The sequence below is a fragment of the Danio rerio genome, chromosome 7, assembly GCF_052040795.2.
Source record: "Danio rerio strain M-AB ecotype USA chromosome 7, GRCz13ab, whole genome shotgun sequence".
NCBI lineage: Eukaryota > Metazoa > Chordata > Actinopteri > Cypriniformes > Danionidae > Danio > Danio rerio.
The window spans coordinates 28,633,660-28,649,337 of NC_141027.1; the positions used below are offsets into that span (position 1 = coordinate 28,633,660).

The 15,678-nt window shown below is 34.8% G+C and overlaps 2 protein-coding genes across 6 annotated transcripts in view; both read right to left on the reverse strand.

The window, feature by feature from the left end:
* dennd2b (DENN domain containing 2B) overlaps window positions 1-6,276 on the reverse strand; it is a 96,156-nt gene extending 89,880 nt beyond the window's left edge. For all 5 annotated transcript variants that reach the window (XR_015494586.1, XM_087258828.1, XM_087258835.1 and 2 more), the window contains exon 1: window positions 6,179-6,276. The gene's annotated coding sequence lies outside the window, so the exon portion shown is untranslated. The remainder of the gene's footprint in view (window positions 1-6,178) is intronic.
* Window positions 6,277-7,430: 1,154 nt separating this feature from the next.
* Window positions 7,431-12,971, reverse strand: tmem9b (TMEM9 domain family, member B). Its single transcript, NM_199732.2, is given in 5 exon segments — window positions 7,431-8,364; window positions 9,887-10,021; window positions 12,114-12,222; window positions 12,334-12,425; window positions 12,702-12,971. Coding segments are annotated over 5 exon segments (591 nt in total). The 5' UTR covers window positions 12,801-12,971; the 3' UTR covers window positions 7,431-8,208.
* Window positions 12,972-15,678: the final 2,707 nt, after the last annotated feature.

The following is a 15,678-nucleotide window of genomic DNA, read 5'->3' on the forward strand; positions in this document are numbered from 1 at the left end:
AACAAATTAAATTTGGTATACATTTACATTTTACATTTAGTCATTTAGCAGACGCTTTTATCCAAAGCGACTTACAAATGAGGACAAGGAAGCAATTTACACAACTAAGAGCAACAGTGAATAAGTGCTATAGGCAAGTTTCAGGTCTGTAAAGTCTAAGAAGGAAAGTATTAGTAGTATTAGTATTTTTTTTTTGGTACAGTTAGTGGTATATCCAGAGAGGCAATTGCAGATTAGGAAGTGAAGTGGAGACTAAATAGTTGAGATTTTAGTCGTTTCTTGAAAACAGCAAGTGACTCTGCTGTTCTGATGCAGTTAGGTAGTTCATTCCACCAACTGGGCAGATTGAGCGTGAGCGTGAGCGAAAGTGATTTCTTCCCTCTTTGGGATGGAACCACGAGGCGACGTTCATTCACAGAACGCAAGTTTCTGGAGGGCACATAGATCTGCTGAAGTGAGAGCAGATAAGAAGGAGCAAGGCCAGAAGTCACTTTATGCAAACATCAGAGCTTTGAATTTGATGCGAGCAGCAACTGGCAGCCAGTGCAAATGGACTAGCAGCGGAGTGACATGTGCTCGTTTAGGTTCATTGAAGACCACTCGTGCTGCTGCGTTCTGGAGCAGTTGAAGAGGCTTGATGGAGTTAGCTGGAAGCCCGGCTAGTAGAGAGTTGCCGTAATCCAGTTTGGAGAGAACAAGAGCTTGAACAAGGAGTTGAGCTGCATGTTCACTCTATATTACTAAGGCCAAGTCATGGTTTGATGTTTCTGTGAAATTTCCAGAAAGCATTCACCATATGTATTGTGACAGATTAATCAAAGTTGAAAAAAATGCTGCTAGTCACCCTCAGGCCATTCTAGATGTTGATGACTTTCTTTTTTCAGCACAAGATCAAACAAGATTTTTTAGCTGAAAACATGGTCCTTGGTGGGTCATAAAATACAAGTCAAGAGGAGCCAGCAATTTGAGGGTAAAAAAATCACTCTACATCGTGATGATACATCAGTTTTTTTCTTTTTTTCCTTCATAAAGATTTCAATATATCATCTGGAGTTATGGGTATTCATTTTGCTTGCCTGTGTATGTTTGTTTAACTCTCAAAATGGTGGTACCCATTGGTATGGATTTAATGTTTCAGTTTAATCAGTAAAATACAATTCTGTTAATAATAATTACTAAACCATCGTAGCATTCCAAACCCCTGAGACCTTCATTTATCTTCAGAACACAAATTAAGATATTTTAGATCCGAATCTCGTTCTTTATATAAAGCAATAATCCCAAGTCCAGATTCAAAGTCCAGAAAATGAACCAAAAACATTCAATGTGACTTTAGTGGTTCAACTGTAATCATACGAAGCTTCAAGAACACTTTTGTGCACCAAAAACAGTTATATATTAACAGCAAATATTCATGTTTGGGATGAACTGTCCCTTTAACCTTGCTTCTTGACATTGAGCAGACCAGCCCCATAAAGCTCAGACTAAACATCTCCCATGGCAGAGGATGCCTGTTACAGTGATCACAACACCAAAATACGTGGCTGGAAGTGTTTGCTATGGACACAATCTGAAAGCCAAACAGAGCTTTTTCTAATCATCACCGTCTAAGAGTTGACCCAGTCGAAATATGGACACTGCTTAACAAAGCTTACTATCACACATCTAAGCAGATATGTTGTTTTGTTCACAGCAAATAAAACTTCTCCATACTGGCTTTGCTTTTAATCCAGCAGCATAAGAACCACACACCGGTAGCACACCAGTTTAATTCTCCAATGATTAGCAGCACTCGTAAAGGCTGATATATACTTGAGATGCATCCCTATGGGGTCTCCCATCATCCTTGTGATTGCAATTACAGAAGTCTCAATGCTCCTTCGGTCTTTCCTCAGAGGAAGTTGATGAAATACATGCATTTGAACATGATTTGCCACATATGTTAATTCAACCAAGTGCCCAAGAGCTGGTTTCATTATAAGGGCCCCGTGATTTCCATTTATGTCCGTTTGGAATTTAAATTTAATGTTTGTTTTTTTGGTAGGGCACATCATGAACAATTAATCCAAGCTAATTTACTTAAAATTATTATGTTTTGGTAAAACATTTGTTCCACTCTGAAATGAGTCAAAATTATGAAAATGACTAGGGTGAAATATGCTTAGCCACGCCCCACTCGCTGTTCATTTACTGTGAGTGAACGTTAAGAGGAACAACACAATAAGACTCCGCCCCCTACTTAGTATTCTGTTTCAGTTACTACATCACACTGAAAAGTCTGAAGCAATGTCCAGTTCACTGGGACTGTAAGCTGAAAATAGAATCCTGGAATCCAGCAATAAAAATGGGATCGTATAGCAGAGAACATGGCAGAACTTATATTTTTGGATAAACAAATCAAACACTGGACTTTAAATTGAATCATATCTGCATATGAGCTATAGTGTTCATGAACTTAAAAACAAAATGAAGTCTGCATGTCTTGAGTGATTATTGAAATTAAACATGCACATTAATTAATCATCTACAGCCATTTCACCCTGCAGCCCAAGAGCGGTTACTTACTGAAGCCAAGGAGGGATGAGCCAGGTGAGTACCTAGATAGACCACATAGGAAAACTGGGTTGCTGTTGGAAGAGATGTTAGTGAGGCCAACAGGGGGTCTCAGACAACCTGCAGTCTGTGTGCGTCCTAATGCCCCAGTATAGTGAAGGGGATGCTATACTGTCAGTGGGTGTTGTCCTTCAGATGAGACATTAAACTGAGGTCCTGACTCTCTATGGTCATTAAAAATCCCATGGCACTTCTCGTAAAGAGTAGGGGAGTTGGGGCCAAATTTCCTCCATTGGCCCTTAAGGCTGATTTATACTTCTGCGTCAAGTGCATGCTTATGCTATGGCACAGCCTACGCGTGGACGCATAGCCCTCGCCGTGGCTGTCGGCAAAGTTGATGCGCACCTCTCACAAAATGTAACTACACGTCGCAACGATGCGTAGCGCAAGCTCTGTGATTGGTCGCCTTGGTAGCGCTGACGAGTGTGGCCGGTAGGTGAGAGCCCCAGATGGATCCTGTTGTTTTGTGTTTACCTTATGATTAAGTTGTTGCATGTCCGCCGATTTCAGCGTCAAAATGAGCACGTTTGAGCCACTTGTACATTAAGGTAGCGTTCAGAAAAAAACAAAACACCAGCGGAGAAACTCAACACTGAGGAACAAACACCTACTGCCAGCTAGTGTTTCTGAAGTGTTATTGCAGAGAAACTTACAGCGCACAGAAGTATAAATGCACAGCTACGCATATTGCACGCACCTTGGGTCATGCTGATCACTTGTCACAGAATTATAAACCAGGCTATAAAAGGACAAGAAAACACACAAACTTCACAGTAAATCATTTAAAAAAGTTTGGTGTAACTCAAACATTTTATTTATTTATTAAATTTACTTAAAGTAAAAATAATTAATCTTATTATTAATTATAATATTCTATATATTTAAAGATATTATCATAAACTTTCTTCCATGTTTAAATTATAAAAGGAATAAAAAATAACTTGAGGGGAACAAAAATATTCCTCCAAATTTCTTAAAATATAATTGTTAAATTGTTACTGTAGAATTTGAAATTGTATAAGTTTAATTTTTAAATTTTCATTAAATAAATCATTTTTTCATTTTTTTTATTAAATAATTAAGATTTAACTACTTAAATTTACTATGAAAAATGCAGAAATAAAAACAAACAAACAAAAACACTATGTAACATAAACTATGGATATAAAATGAAATTTAAGATGAGGAAAAATATATTCACAGAGGCCTACATTTTGTTGTTGTTAACCAACTGCTGATGGATTACCACTGAACACTTGCACCTTTCAGCCATTATACAGTTTGATTAACATCTAACGCAGTCAGAATGGAAAACAGAACTATTTGGTCTATAAGGTATTTCCTTACGCCTGTGTATTTATTTTCAAATACACCTACATTTCCACCACAGAGTCAATTACAAGTCAAAAGTACAAAATACACCTGTTAAAGTAGTTTTGCAAGAGAAACATTATGCCAGGCCTGTTAAAATGTTTCCCCTTTCTTAAGCACATTTGTAAGAGCTTCATCAGTCATGTTCAGCAAAACCCACAATATCTCCGAAATACAACAGTATCCGTTTCCAACAGCCCTGCATGTTCACCACACCCTTACCGCAAAATCCTCATGTCACAATCAGTCCGTTCAAGCATTTAAAAATACAAAGAAGAAAATCAAGCTATAGCCACATAATTGCGATGCTTATGTAATGTAAGAAAATATTTTGTATTATTGGTCATTCTATAAAATGTAATCTGTGTGTGTGTGTGCAAATAAATTTACCAATGACTGGCCAATGCAGAAAAAAAATCATTTTAAAGGATGTCTTAAAGAAATAGTTCACCCAAAAATGAAAAATATATAAGTCAATGATTACCAGCTTCCAGCATTCTTCAAAATATCTTCTTTAGTGTTCAACATAGACATAAATAGGTGAGTAAATGTTACAATTTCTGGTGAACTATGCTTTTAATATAGATTTTCTTTCCTTCAAATATGTCTTTGCTGTATTTCAAATAACATATTTCTAAAGGCAAAATTGCATCCTACTACATAGACCTACTAATATTTCTTAATTCAGCTTGAGATAATACGTCTGACAAAAATATGGAGCTAATAACATGCCAAAACAATCTGAATTGTCTTCATTTTAAATATCGACAATTGTAATTTAATAAATCTGAATTTTTATGTCGTTAAAATGGTTTTGAATTTAAATTTCCCAATTTAAATTTTAACTGCATAACTTGAATATTGAACTTATGAAATTTAAGACAACTGAATTTTTCAAGGCTGAATTTTTTTATAGACCTACAGTTAATACAGTTTCAAGTTTTCAAAATGAAGAAATTCAAAACATCAAATTCAGTATTCTTAAATTCAAAACCAGAAACTCAGATTGTGAAATTCAGATTCAGCAGAATCTAAGTTCAGTTCAGATGTTTTACATTTTAGAAGTTCAATTTTCAAGTTACGCAATTCAAATTTAAATTAAGAAATTCAAATTCAAAACAATTTTAACGGCATATAAAAATTCTGATTAATTAAATTACAATTGTCAATAATTCAAATTAACACAATTCAAATTCAGATTGTTTTGGCATATTATTAGCTCCATACAAATGTGCATTGATATCACTATATGAGCCATTTTTTCCAGAGTTTCTCTAAGTGTAGCAATGAGAGGAATTACATTTGAAACAAGGACAAGGACAGACCAAAAAGAAACATTCAAGACAGATCTGTCAGAGAATCATGATAAGCCGAAGGGAAAGGACAGACAGTCTTGAGGAGGCTGAGAGTAAGTGAGAGAAACAGAAGAGGGCCCTAATCATTTCCCACACTATGGCCCTGAGGGACAGACAACCCCAGATGATGGCCTTATTTACCAAAAAGATAAGAAACAGTGTAAAAAAAAAACACAGTAAACTGTTGCTGTTAGTTTGAGCTCAGACTGAAATCTGAATGTAAATGTCAGTTATTACTAGAAAAACTCGAGATATAAATTAATTTTTGAAAGATATACTGCTAAAGGGTTTCCTTACAGCGTATTACTGTTCATATTTTCATAATTATAATGGTGATGGTGTCGAAGAAGAATATATGTTGTGATTTATTTTAGGTTTAAGAGCGCCTCCTTGTTTCTAGTTCATAGTAAAACACCAATGCTGAGTTTATGGGTCTGCAGAGCCTAATGAAAAATCCAATCTGATTGTATTGTCTTTCACTGCTCTCATTAGCATGTGTAATATATCTCTTATGATGGAGAGAAATTTCGTCATTGCCTGTTATTAGTTCTAGCAAAACACGTTTGAATCTCGGTCAGTTTTAACTGCTCACATTTAAACGCAAGGAATTGTTTGCCCTTTGTATTATTATTGCTATTCTTATTCCCGATTATTGACATGTTACGTTACTAATCTTTAATTAGTGTAATTACACATAGGGTACGATACTTTAACTATCTAATGATACCCTAAATTGTGGCGAGATTTGTTTTATCTATTCAAAAAACAAGAAACTTAAAAGTGGATCACAGGAGAAGCGTTCATTTAAAAAAGTCAGCCAGAGATATATAAATTCCTACCTTTTTCTTGGCATGTGACGGTGAAATGATGTAATTTTGTCAGAGTTATCTTTTCACATATCCATTGTTTGAGTTTGCGTTGGTTTTCAGTGAAGTGCGCGCTCATCTTTCGGTCCCAGTATTTTTGGCTGAGAAGAGGAGGAGGCGGGAGAGCAGGAAATGATGAGGAAAGTTGAGAAATGTGATATGCAAAGTCTGTGCTAAACGATTTCACGTAAGCTAGTTCGTTTATGATCTGCATACTTTCCAGTAACAACACTACGCGTTTAGTTTTTCAGAAAAAAAATGTTATGTTAAAGGGATAGTTCCAGAGCTTGACATGAACTTTTTTAATCACCAGCCACTGGGGCAAGTAGATTTCCAACATAGCCACTCGCCATTTTCACTATCAAAAGTTTTAGAAGGGAACATAATTTAAATGTATAAATTTGACTTTGACATGGTAAAATTATTTGATTTGGATCTTGTGATGTGTCCACGCCCCTTATTCTATTAACTTTTTATGTGTTGTGTAGGACCTTGCTCAGTGAGCAGGAGCTACTGTAGGTTGTAATAGTATCGCATTGCAGTTAATTATTTCACATGACTTTTCAAGGCTCCAAAATTAGATATTTACCAAATTTATGTCTGACCACACTAAAAATAAATAATTATTTATTAGATAACATTTTTAAATAATGTGTCAAAATAAGCAAAATATAGCTGTATATGCACTTGTTATTCAGAAAACCCTTTCTTAAAAAAATTCCGGAAACAAAACATACTGAAAAACTAAACTTGATGAATGAAGAATGAAAACTTCGTTTGTTCCTCAGATGCTGGTACCCTGTGACATCCAGTATCGCGTCCCCCCATACAGTAGGTCTATTTCATTTTCGACATTCTTCAAAACTTATTTTGAGTTTAACAGCAAAGAAATAAATTATTTAAAAAACACACTATTTAAAAACATTAAATAGTGTGTAGCCTACATTTCAATTTTGTGCAGACCATACTTTAATAAGTGACGTATGAGTGCTCAGACAGAAGTTTTACACATAGGAACTTTTCAAACAGTTTTCCTTTCTGTCTTTTGACTAAATATAAGTGCATGTTTAATTCAGAACTGAACTACACCTAACGGAATATGCTGAAGCAAAAAGAAGCCTTTTCGGAAACAGCGCCACCTAGAGAGCATTTTGATATACCCGAAGCTGCGTAATTTGACCAGCAGTTATGAAGGAACAAACTGAGACACGACACCAGCATTCACGTATTAACAGCTCTGTAATGTAAATCAGAAGGTAATAAAATGTATATAATGTACCTGAACGTTTTAATTATTACATATATACACACACACAAATGTTAATAGTTCTGACATCTTCAAAGAATGTACCTTGAAAAATACTGTCCTACCAGAGCGAGGAACTGGGAAAAAAGTGCAACATCATTAATCTGGAACGTGAATCTACACAAATAGAAGAACTGATAAGTTAGCCATTAAACAGCATATCAGGAGGACAATGACGAAAAAACATTCACTGATTATTTACACAAAATAGCTGGCAAACCGCAAGGTACTGAAAGGCAAGTAAGAGAAGAAAAAGAATAGAGGGGAATTTTACACTGTACAATACAATACACAACTGGAAATTAGCATTATTTTGGGTTCAGTAACAATTCTGATTTTGTTTTATATTTTAAAATTTATGACCTAAATTTATGAGGAAATTGGCACTTCTATCCCCACATCAAATTCAGTGTGATGGGACTGCAGAAGTGAACATTTCTTTCTTTTTTTTCTGCTAATTTCAGAATGTGTGATTTTAAAATGCAAAGAACACAGTGATAATTAATGGAAACCGTCTGTATCGTAAGCATAAGACTCTAATAATACACAGGGTCTCACACGTTGGTCAAGACGACACACCAAAAAGAGATGTACACACTGAGGGCTGCTGACCAATGAGATGTGACTTTATGGAGAAAGGCCAGCATTTAGCACACTCCCAGAACCCACATGATAAGTGTCCGGACTGTAAAAGCTTTTAGCTGAGAACAACGTGGCGGTCGAACACAGACTTCCGCTGTTCCTGGACCTGTCTCCTCCAGCGCTGCTGAGCGTGCTCCACTTTGTTCAGCATGTTGGAGCGAGAGCGAGAGCGGGAAAGCACATCATGGGCGTTGGCGAAAGGCTGCTGGTCCTGAAACATCATTTTAGAACGTAATTTAGCACATGACAATATTTCATGAAACAATATTTTATTGTACACATTCATTAAAATTAGGTTTCACAATAATATCACAACTAGGTCTGTACGATATTGGAAAGATCTGACGTTGCAGTATTTTGTATGATTTATGCAATATATATTGCAATATACATACAATTTCACCAGATGACTTGAATATCTCTATTTTGGAAACAATTTATTAATTTTCTATTGATTAGCATGATTCTTTAGGGGAATAAATTGTGCATGTAATTTGATAAACAAAAGTACAGCTAAATGCAATAAAGTAAACATAAAAGTGAAATTAACAGTGCTTTATGGTTTTCAGGCTAGTCAAATTGCATTCAGATACAAAAATTGCAAAAAATCTAATATAAAATAACACTGCAAAGACTTTACTGTTTAAATAGTTCAAAATATGTATTTTTGTAACGTATTTTGAACTGGGTGACTATATACTCCCAATATAATATATGTAACCCTAAACTACAGTATATAAAATCACAATTTAAGTAGTGCAGAACCTACCATGTGATTATACAGATTCACACATTGTGATATCGATGCTCAAACTATATATTATACAGATAAGTACAATTAAGCTTTCATTAAATCTACACAGCAAGGCTACACCGCAAAAAATGCATTTCTTAATTTTTCTCTTTCTTGTTTCTAGTCCAAATATTCCTAAATCAAGAATCATTTTCTAGACAAGCAAAAAAGCAGTGTTCATTTTAGGACGTAATATGCCTAAATCAAGTGATTTTATTTCTTAAAACAAGCTAGATAATCTGCTAATGAGGTATAAAAAATCTACTTCTTCATTTTGACCCTATTAGTAGATTATTTTGGTAGATTGTTTTAAGAAAAAACCTACTTAATTTTGGCATATTATTTTTTAAAATAAGACAATAATTTGTGCATCTAGAAAACACTTCTTGGTTTAATTTTTTTTTTTAGATATTTGGACTAGAAACAAGATAAATATAAAAAAAGCATTTTTTGCAGTATAGTTTACCCCAAAATTACATGCATCTTGTTAACTGAAGCTCAGACATTTTTGAATGTCAAGCAGGTATGACTGAGCTTGTTTATGTACACTGATCAATGTTTGTATGTAAATGAAAGACTTAATGATCATATAAAACAATCATCATCAAACTGCTTAATTAATATGAATTTACCCTTTGATCCTTTTTTGAAGCGCTTTCAATGAAACGACCAAAATCTACTGATTTAATTAAACTTTTCTTCATTTATATTTTAAAGACAGGTTGAAGTAAAACAAATGATGTGTGCGGTAATGGGGTGGGGAAAATAATAAGCTTGCGCTCAAATGTATTTTGTTTAAAGAACTGTTTAAAGTGTATGATTTTTTTTTTTCAAAATAAATAAAATCAAAGATATAAAAATATTGCATAAACAATGACAAAAAAAAAAAAACAGTTTCATTATTTCCTGAAGACTTGCAAAAATGAAACAAAGCACTTACCCCAACGTCGTCATCGCTCTGAATGAGCTGTGAATGGCCAAACAGCCTTCTTTTCAATATAGGTTCCAACAGTGTCAGATAGACCATATAAAGCAGCAGAAGGCCCAGAATAGACAGGTAAATTATTATAGTGCACTGTAAAAGAAGGAAAGATTAATATTTCTATGATTAGGGCTTGGAAGTATGATGACATACAGTGATCAATATCTGAAGTGGAGCAGCCATGATCTTATGGTCAGAGAGTGTGAGTTGCTTTGAATAGAAATGTCTGCTGAATACTTAAAGTAGATCAAAACCTTTCAAGTAGTCCTAATACTATTCAATCAACAACAAAACTTTTTTTAAATCCACTTCTAATTTTGACTATAAAGTATGGACAAAATAAAAGCAGCAGCACGAGTGGTCTTCAATGAACCTAAAAGAGCACGTGTCACTCCGCTGCTAGTCCGTTTGCACTGGCTGCCAGTTGCTGCTCGCATCAAATTCAAAGCTCTGATGTTTGCCTACAAAGTGACTTCTGGCCTTGCTCCTTCTTATCTGCTCTCACTTCTGCAGATCTATGTGCCCTCCAGAAACTTGCGTTCTGTGAATGAACGTCGCCTCGTGGTTCCATCCCAAAGAGGGAAGAAATCACTTTCGTGAATGCTCACGCTCAATCTGCCCAGTTGGTGGAATGAACTCCCTAACTGCATCAGAACAGCAGAGTCACTCGCTATTTTCAAGAAACGACTAAAAACTCAACTATTTAGTGTCTCCACTTCACTTCCTAATCTGCAATTGCCTCTCTGGATATACCACTAACTGTACCAAAAAAAAAAGAAAAAAAATACTAATGCTTTCCTTCTTAGACTTTACAGACCTGAAACTTGCCTATAGCACTTATTCATTGTTGCTCTTATAGTTGTGTAAATTGCTTCCTTGTCCTCATTTGTAAGTCGCTTTGGATAAAAGCGTCTGCTAAATGACTAAATGTAATGTAATGTAATGTAAAAAGTCTATAGTTTCATTTCATATTATGCTCTATAATGTATTTTATGGTGTCACACAAGCTTAAAGGTAGTAAATGAAGGAGAGTCTAGGCACTCTCAAACATCAAAGATCAAAAAGACACCAGCGACAATTGAGTGATAAGTTTACTAAAGTAAAAAAGGCAAATGTTTTGGTTAGGGGGTGCAGTGAGTTTTTGCTTGTTTTTTTGACAAGCTAGAAGGTACAACATTTACATTTTGCATTCCATTTAACAATCCTTTATTTAGGGTGACTGTAATCATTTTGTGAAGAGTTTTAAATTTCATTCATTTTTAATTGACATTCCTACATTCGTAATCAAACATTACCCAGGAAAAAATAAACACACATGAAATGAGTACATTTTTAGGTGTATAGACCATTTTGATAGAGGTAAACCATAATAATGGTCCTAACCTGTTTTCTGTTTTACATTTTTTAATTACTAAAGCTACAAAGTATCCAAAAAGGTCCACATATTGATAAATAATGTTAGATTTTTAACATTTCATATGATTGAATTGGTACTTTGTACGAGCAGTAAATGTTCGAGGGCCAGTGACATCGCCACATTGGAATGGTCTTTACCAGGGGTGTCCAAACTCGTTTCTGGAGAGCCGGTGTCCTGCATAACTTAGCTCCAACACATCTGCCAGGAAATTTCTAGTATATCTAGTAAGAGCTTGATTAAATGGTTCAGGAGTGTTTAATTAGGGTTAGGCTAAACTCTCGAGAACACCAGCCCTCCAGGAGTGAGTTGAGACACCCTTGGTGTATATAATATAAAATGTAAAAAAAAAAAAAAAAAACGGTCATTTCCATGTTACTATACAAAAACTATAAATTGGTTAAATTTATAGAAAAACAACTATTATGACCTGCATAAAGAGCTGAGATGCAAAAGCCTCCAAGTCCCACCTAAAATGAGCATTTTTGTAAGACTCCTGTGTGCAAGTTTGGTTATTTCACCTTTATGGTGATGAACAGGATATTTTTATTGCTTTTAAAGTGAAATAACTGAACAAGAACCTAAGTTGAAATAAATACTCATTTTAGAAGTAAAACTCAGATGAAACATAGTATATTTACCCTGTTATCAGAATATGAGGTGAATTATATTGTGATATGAGATTTTTTGTCATATCGCCAAGCCCTCTCTCTAAATTCCCTGTCTCCATGCATTTCAATTTGTCATGTCATGTAAACAAAATGAACTTACTTTGATAGTTCCAGAGCTCCTTTCTTCATATTTGCATTCACAGCGTAAACAGTATGCCTCCACATCCTTGCCTTCAACGGGCATCGGCTCCACCACATGAAGGCAATTACTGTGCATATCAATATATTCAGAGGTTATGGATCAGTGAACAGAGGGTCAAAGAGTTAGTTTATAACTGAAAGTACTGTAGACTCGCTTAAAGCCTTAGTAAATTATTTACCAGTCTTTCAAGGAAACGTTTTGATTGTAGATCTTCCCATCTACCTCTTTGTAGGGTGGACAGATGCATTTGCACCGGATATCTTCCGAATTCTGATGAAACCAATCCAAAGGCATAAGCTTGCATATATACATTAATAAATGACTAAGTCAAACCACACGTTTATGAGCACTAAAAACACATTTTACATCGTTTGAAGTCAGAAAAGCGTTGCATTTTTAATGATGCAACGTTACGTGTGCTTTTATTTCACATACACTACCACATGCTAATAGCTAGTTAGCATTGCCCATAACATCAGTACGCGCCGAAGAGCACAAAGTATTATTTTCGTGTATTACAATAAAGCGGGAAAAATGATACTTTACCTTAGCTTCTGATGTTTGTGCGGACAATAAAAGCAGAAAACATAGCAACGATGAAAACGTCAACAAATTGACAGCGGCTCTGTGGGTCAGTCGATACATCTTTCTCGCTTCAGTTCTAAAGATTGCTGTCAAACGCCGAAGAGAGATATTCTCGGAATTACGACTAAACAAATATTCGTTTAGCAATTCATGCAATTGTTAGACGTCTTTTCCTAGAAATAAAAGACAACAAAACAACGCGTGAGGGCTGGTCTGACACATCAGCTGACCGTCAGCTGCGGTCCGCAGATTCTCACTTCCTTCCGGAAACAAGTGAATGGGAACTAATGTTCTGCGAGATTGAGCATGTCCGTTTACTAATAACAAGATTTAGGTTACAAATGTTTCCACAAAAGAGTCGTATTTGGGTTCATTCCAGTCATGTGTTTCCTGCATGATGCATTTAGGTCATGGCTCAGTTCCAGGTTTCAATATGAAAATGTGTTCATACATCGATGTATGTAGGTTTATTTTCCCTTTTGATCATATAAAACGACTTAAAGTATTAAAATACAGATTTTATTAGTATTTTACACACATACATGCATGTCCACGTAAAAAGGGCTGGGCAAAAATACATTAAAATGTATTTTAAAATAAAATACCAAATACCTTTAGATTTAGGTGTATCAAAATAAACTACAAAAGACCGCAGCCACAACTTGTATCAAAATGAAATACTGTATTTTTGTATTTTAAAAATACTACAAAATACTTTTACAAGAGAGCATGACATTTCTTTGCAAACCTTCAATCAATTGGCATATTTGCTCAATCCCTTCACCATTGAACTGACTTTACCATTTTAGCATAAATGGTGTACAATTTCATACAGAAAGTCCTGTGTTTAAGAGGATCTCTTTATGTAAAAATCATGTCATGCATATAAAAAGTTGAAACATAGTACTGTATCTCTTCATTCTGTTTCCATCTATTGCATAGCCGGAGAATGACTATGTGCTGAAGACTCCACATCCTGTTCTTTAGGACTAATATTTTATTCCATCTCATTTCATAAGCAAAGATGCTGATGCCAAATTGTACACTATACTGCCATTATATATTACTGGTCTGAGCAGTGTGCAGTATACTATTTTCAATGATTGCTGACTTTTGTTGCCATTTGTCTGCTATTTTCTTTATGTATGTCGCATAATTTCCATCCATACTGCAAGCATGGACCACCTTCTTAATCAATTTTCTGTTCTGATCTCAAGCCTAGACAAATAACTGCAAAAGCACCAATCGAAGGCTGTATTTTATGATGTCATCATGAAGACTTCATGCAACGTATTTTGCAGTATTTTAAAAATACAAGACACTAAAGTATTTTGATACAAAATGTACACCCATTTTCATCAACACTATTCAATTACAAAACACTATTTTGTATTTGAAATACTTGTATCATAAATACTGCCCATCCCTGTATATAAGCAGAGATGTATAAAGTACTAGAGACCCATACTTAAGTAAAAGTACAAGTGCTCTATCAAAAAGTGACTTGAGTAGAAGTAGAAGTGCTCTTTAAGCACCATACTTAAGTGGAAGTACAAAAGTATTCAACATTTTTTGTACTTAAGTATTGCAAGTAGTTTATTTCAAAATTTACTACTCAAGTACTGAAAGTAAAAGTACAAGTATTGTGTAATGTCGTTATTAAAGAAGGCAGTCAAAAGACATCATATTGTTTTGTTTATTTTAAATATCTTTGGGGCACTTGATTAAGCAGAATGAAAAGAAACATGGCTTACGATACTGTTTTTCTCTGTAAATAATTTCTATGGTACAAGAATTCACATCGTCAGGCTCTTTTACCAGAAAATCACTTCACTGATGAGATAATTCAGCATGTTCATTCATACTCTCTCTCTCTCTCTCTCTCTCTCTCTCTCTTTTACACACACACACACACACACCTAAATGTACACTCTTACACATTCATACACTCTCACACACAGTTCTCACTCTATCTCTATCTCTCTCTCTCACACACACACACACTTTTGTGAATTGTGGGGACATTACATAGGTTACAATTGTTTTTATACTCTACAAACTTTTGAATGCTCTAACCCCAAATCCAATCTCTAAACCCAACCCTTACAGGAAATTATGTGTAGTTTTACTTTCTGAAAATAAAAAAATATTTAGTGTGATTGAATTTTATACATAATGTCCACATAATTCACCATCTCCTCCTAACATCTGTGTAATACCGATGTTGTTATACATATACATGGGCGCACACACACACAAACACGAAATTACACTCTTTTACACTCTCATACACACACTCTCTCTCTCTCTCTCTCTCTCTCTTACACACACACAGACGCACACACAGGTACAATCACACTGTTTCTCTCTTACATGCATTATTCACTCACACACACACTCACACTTTGGTAGTTTTGAAGTTTGATTGGTTAATACCACAATAAACAGGAGTTATGTCTTCTGGAGTGAAACTAAACTAAACAAGCAAACTAAATCCTGTTGCACTAATTCACTTGATTTTGATTTTATTGTAAAAAAAAAAGAAAAAAGAAAAACAGGAAAGTGTGTATAGTACTGTGTTAAAAGAAACTCTAAAATACTTTATGGCTTATGGCTATGGTTTAGTATTATTTTTTTTAATTTTGATTATGTTTTTAATTAAATTGGTCTTGCACTTATTGCTTTTATATTGCATAAATATATTGCTTTTGTCCTGGTGTGACAGTTATAGGGTTATTTTTAATACAATTTTGTTCTTTAATACAGCAGTCACATATATGAACTGTACTCTTAATTTGACCTGCTTAAAGAAAGCACTCTTTCTGAATGTATCAAACAAAACTCATGCACAGAAGACAGCATGAGCATTTACAGCTAATAAACTCATGTCAATATTATACCGCCTGCTTTTTGAGCGCTGACAGGCGAGGTCTTATGA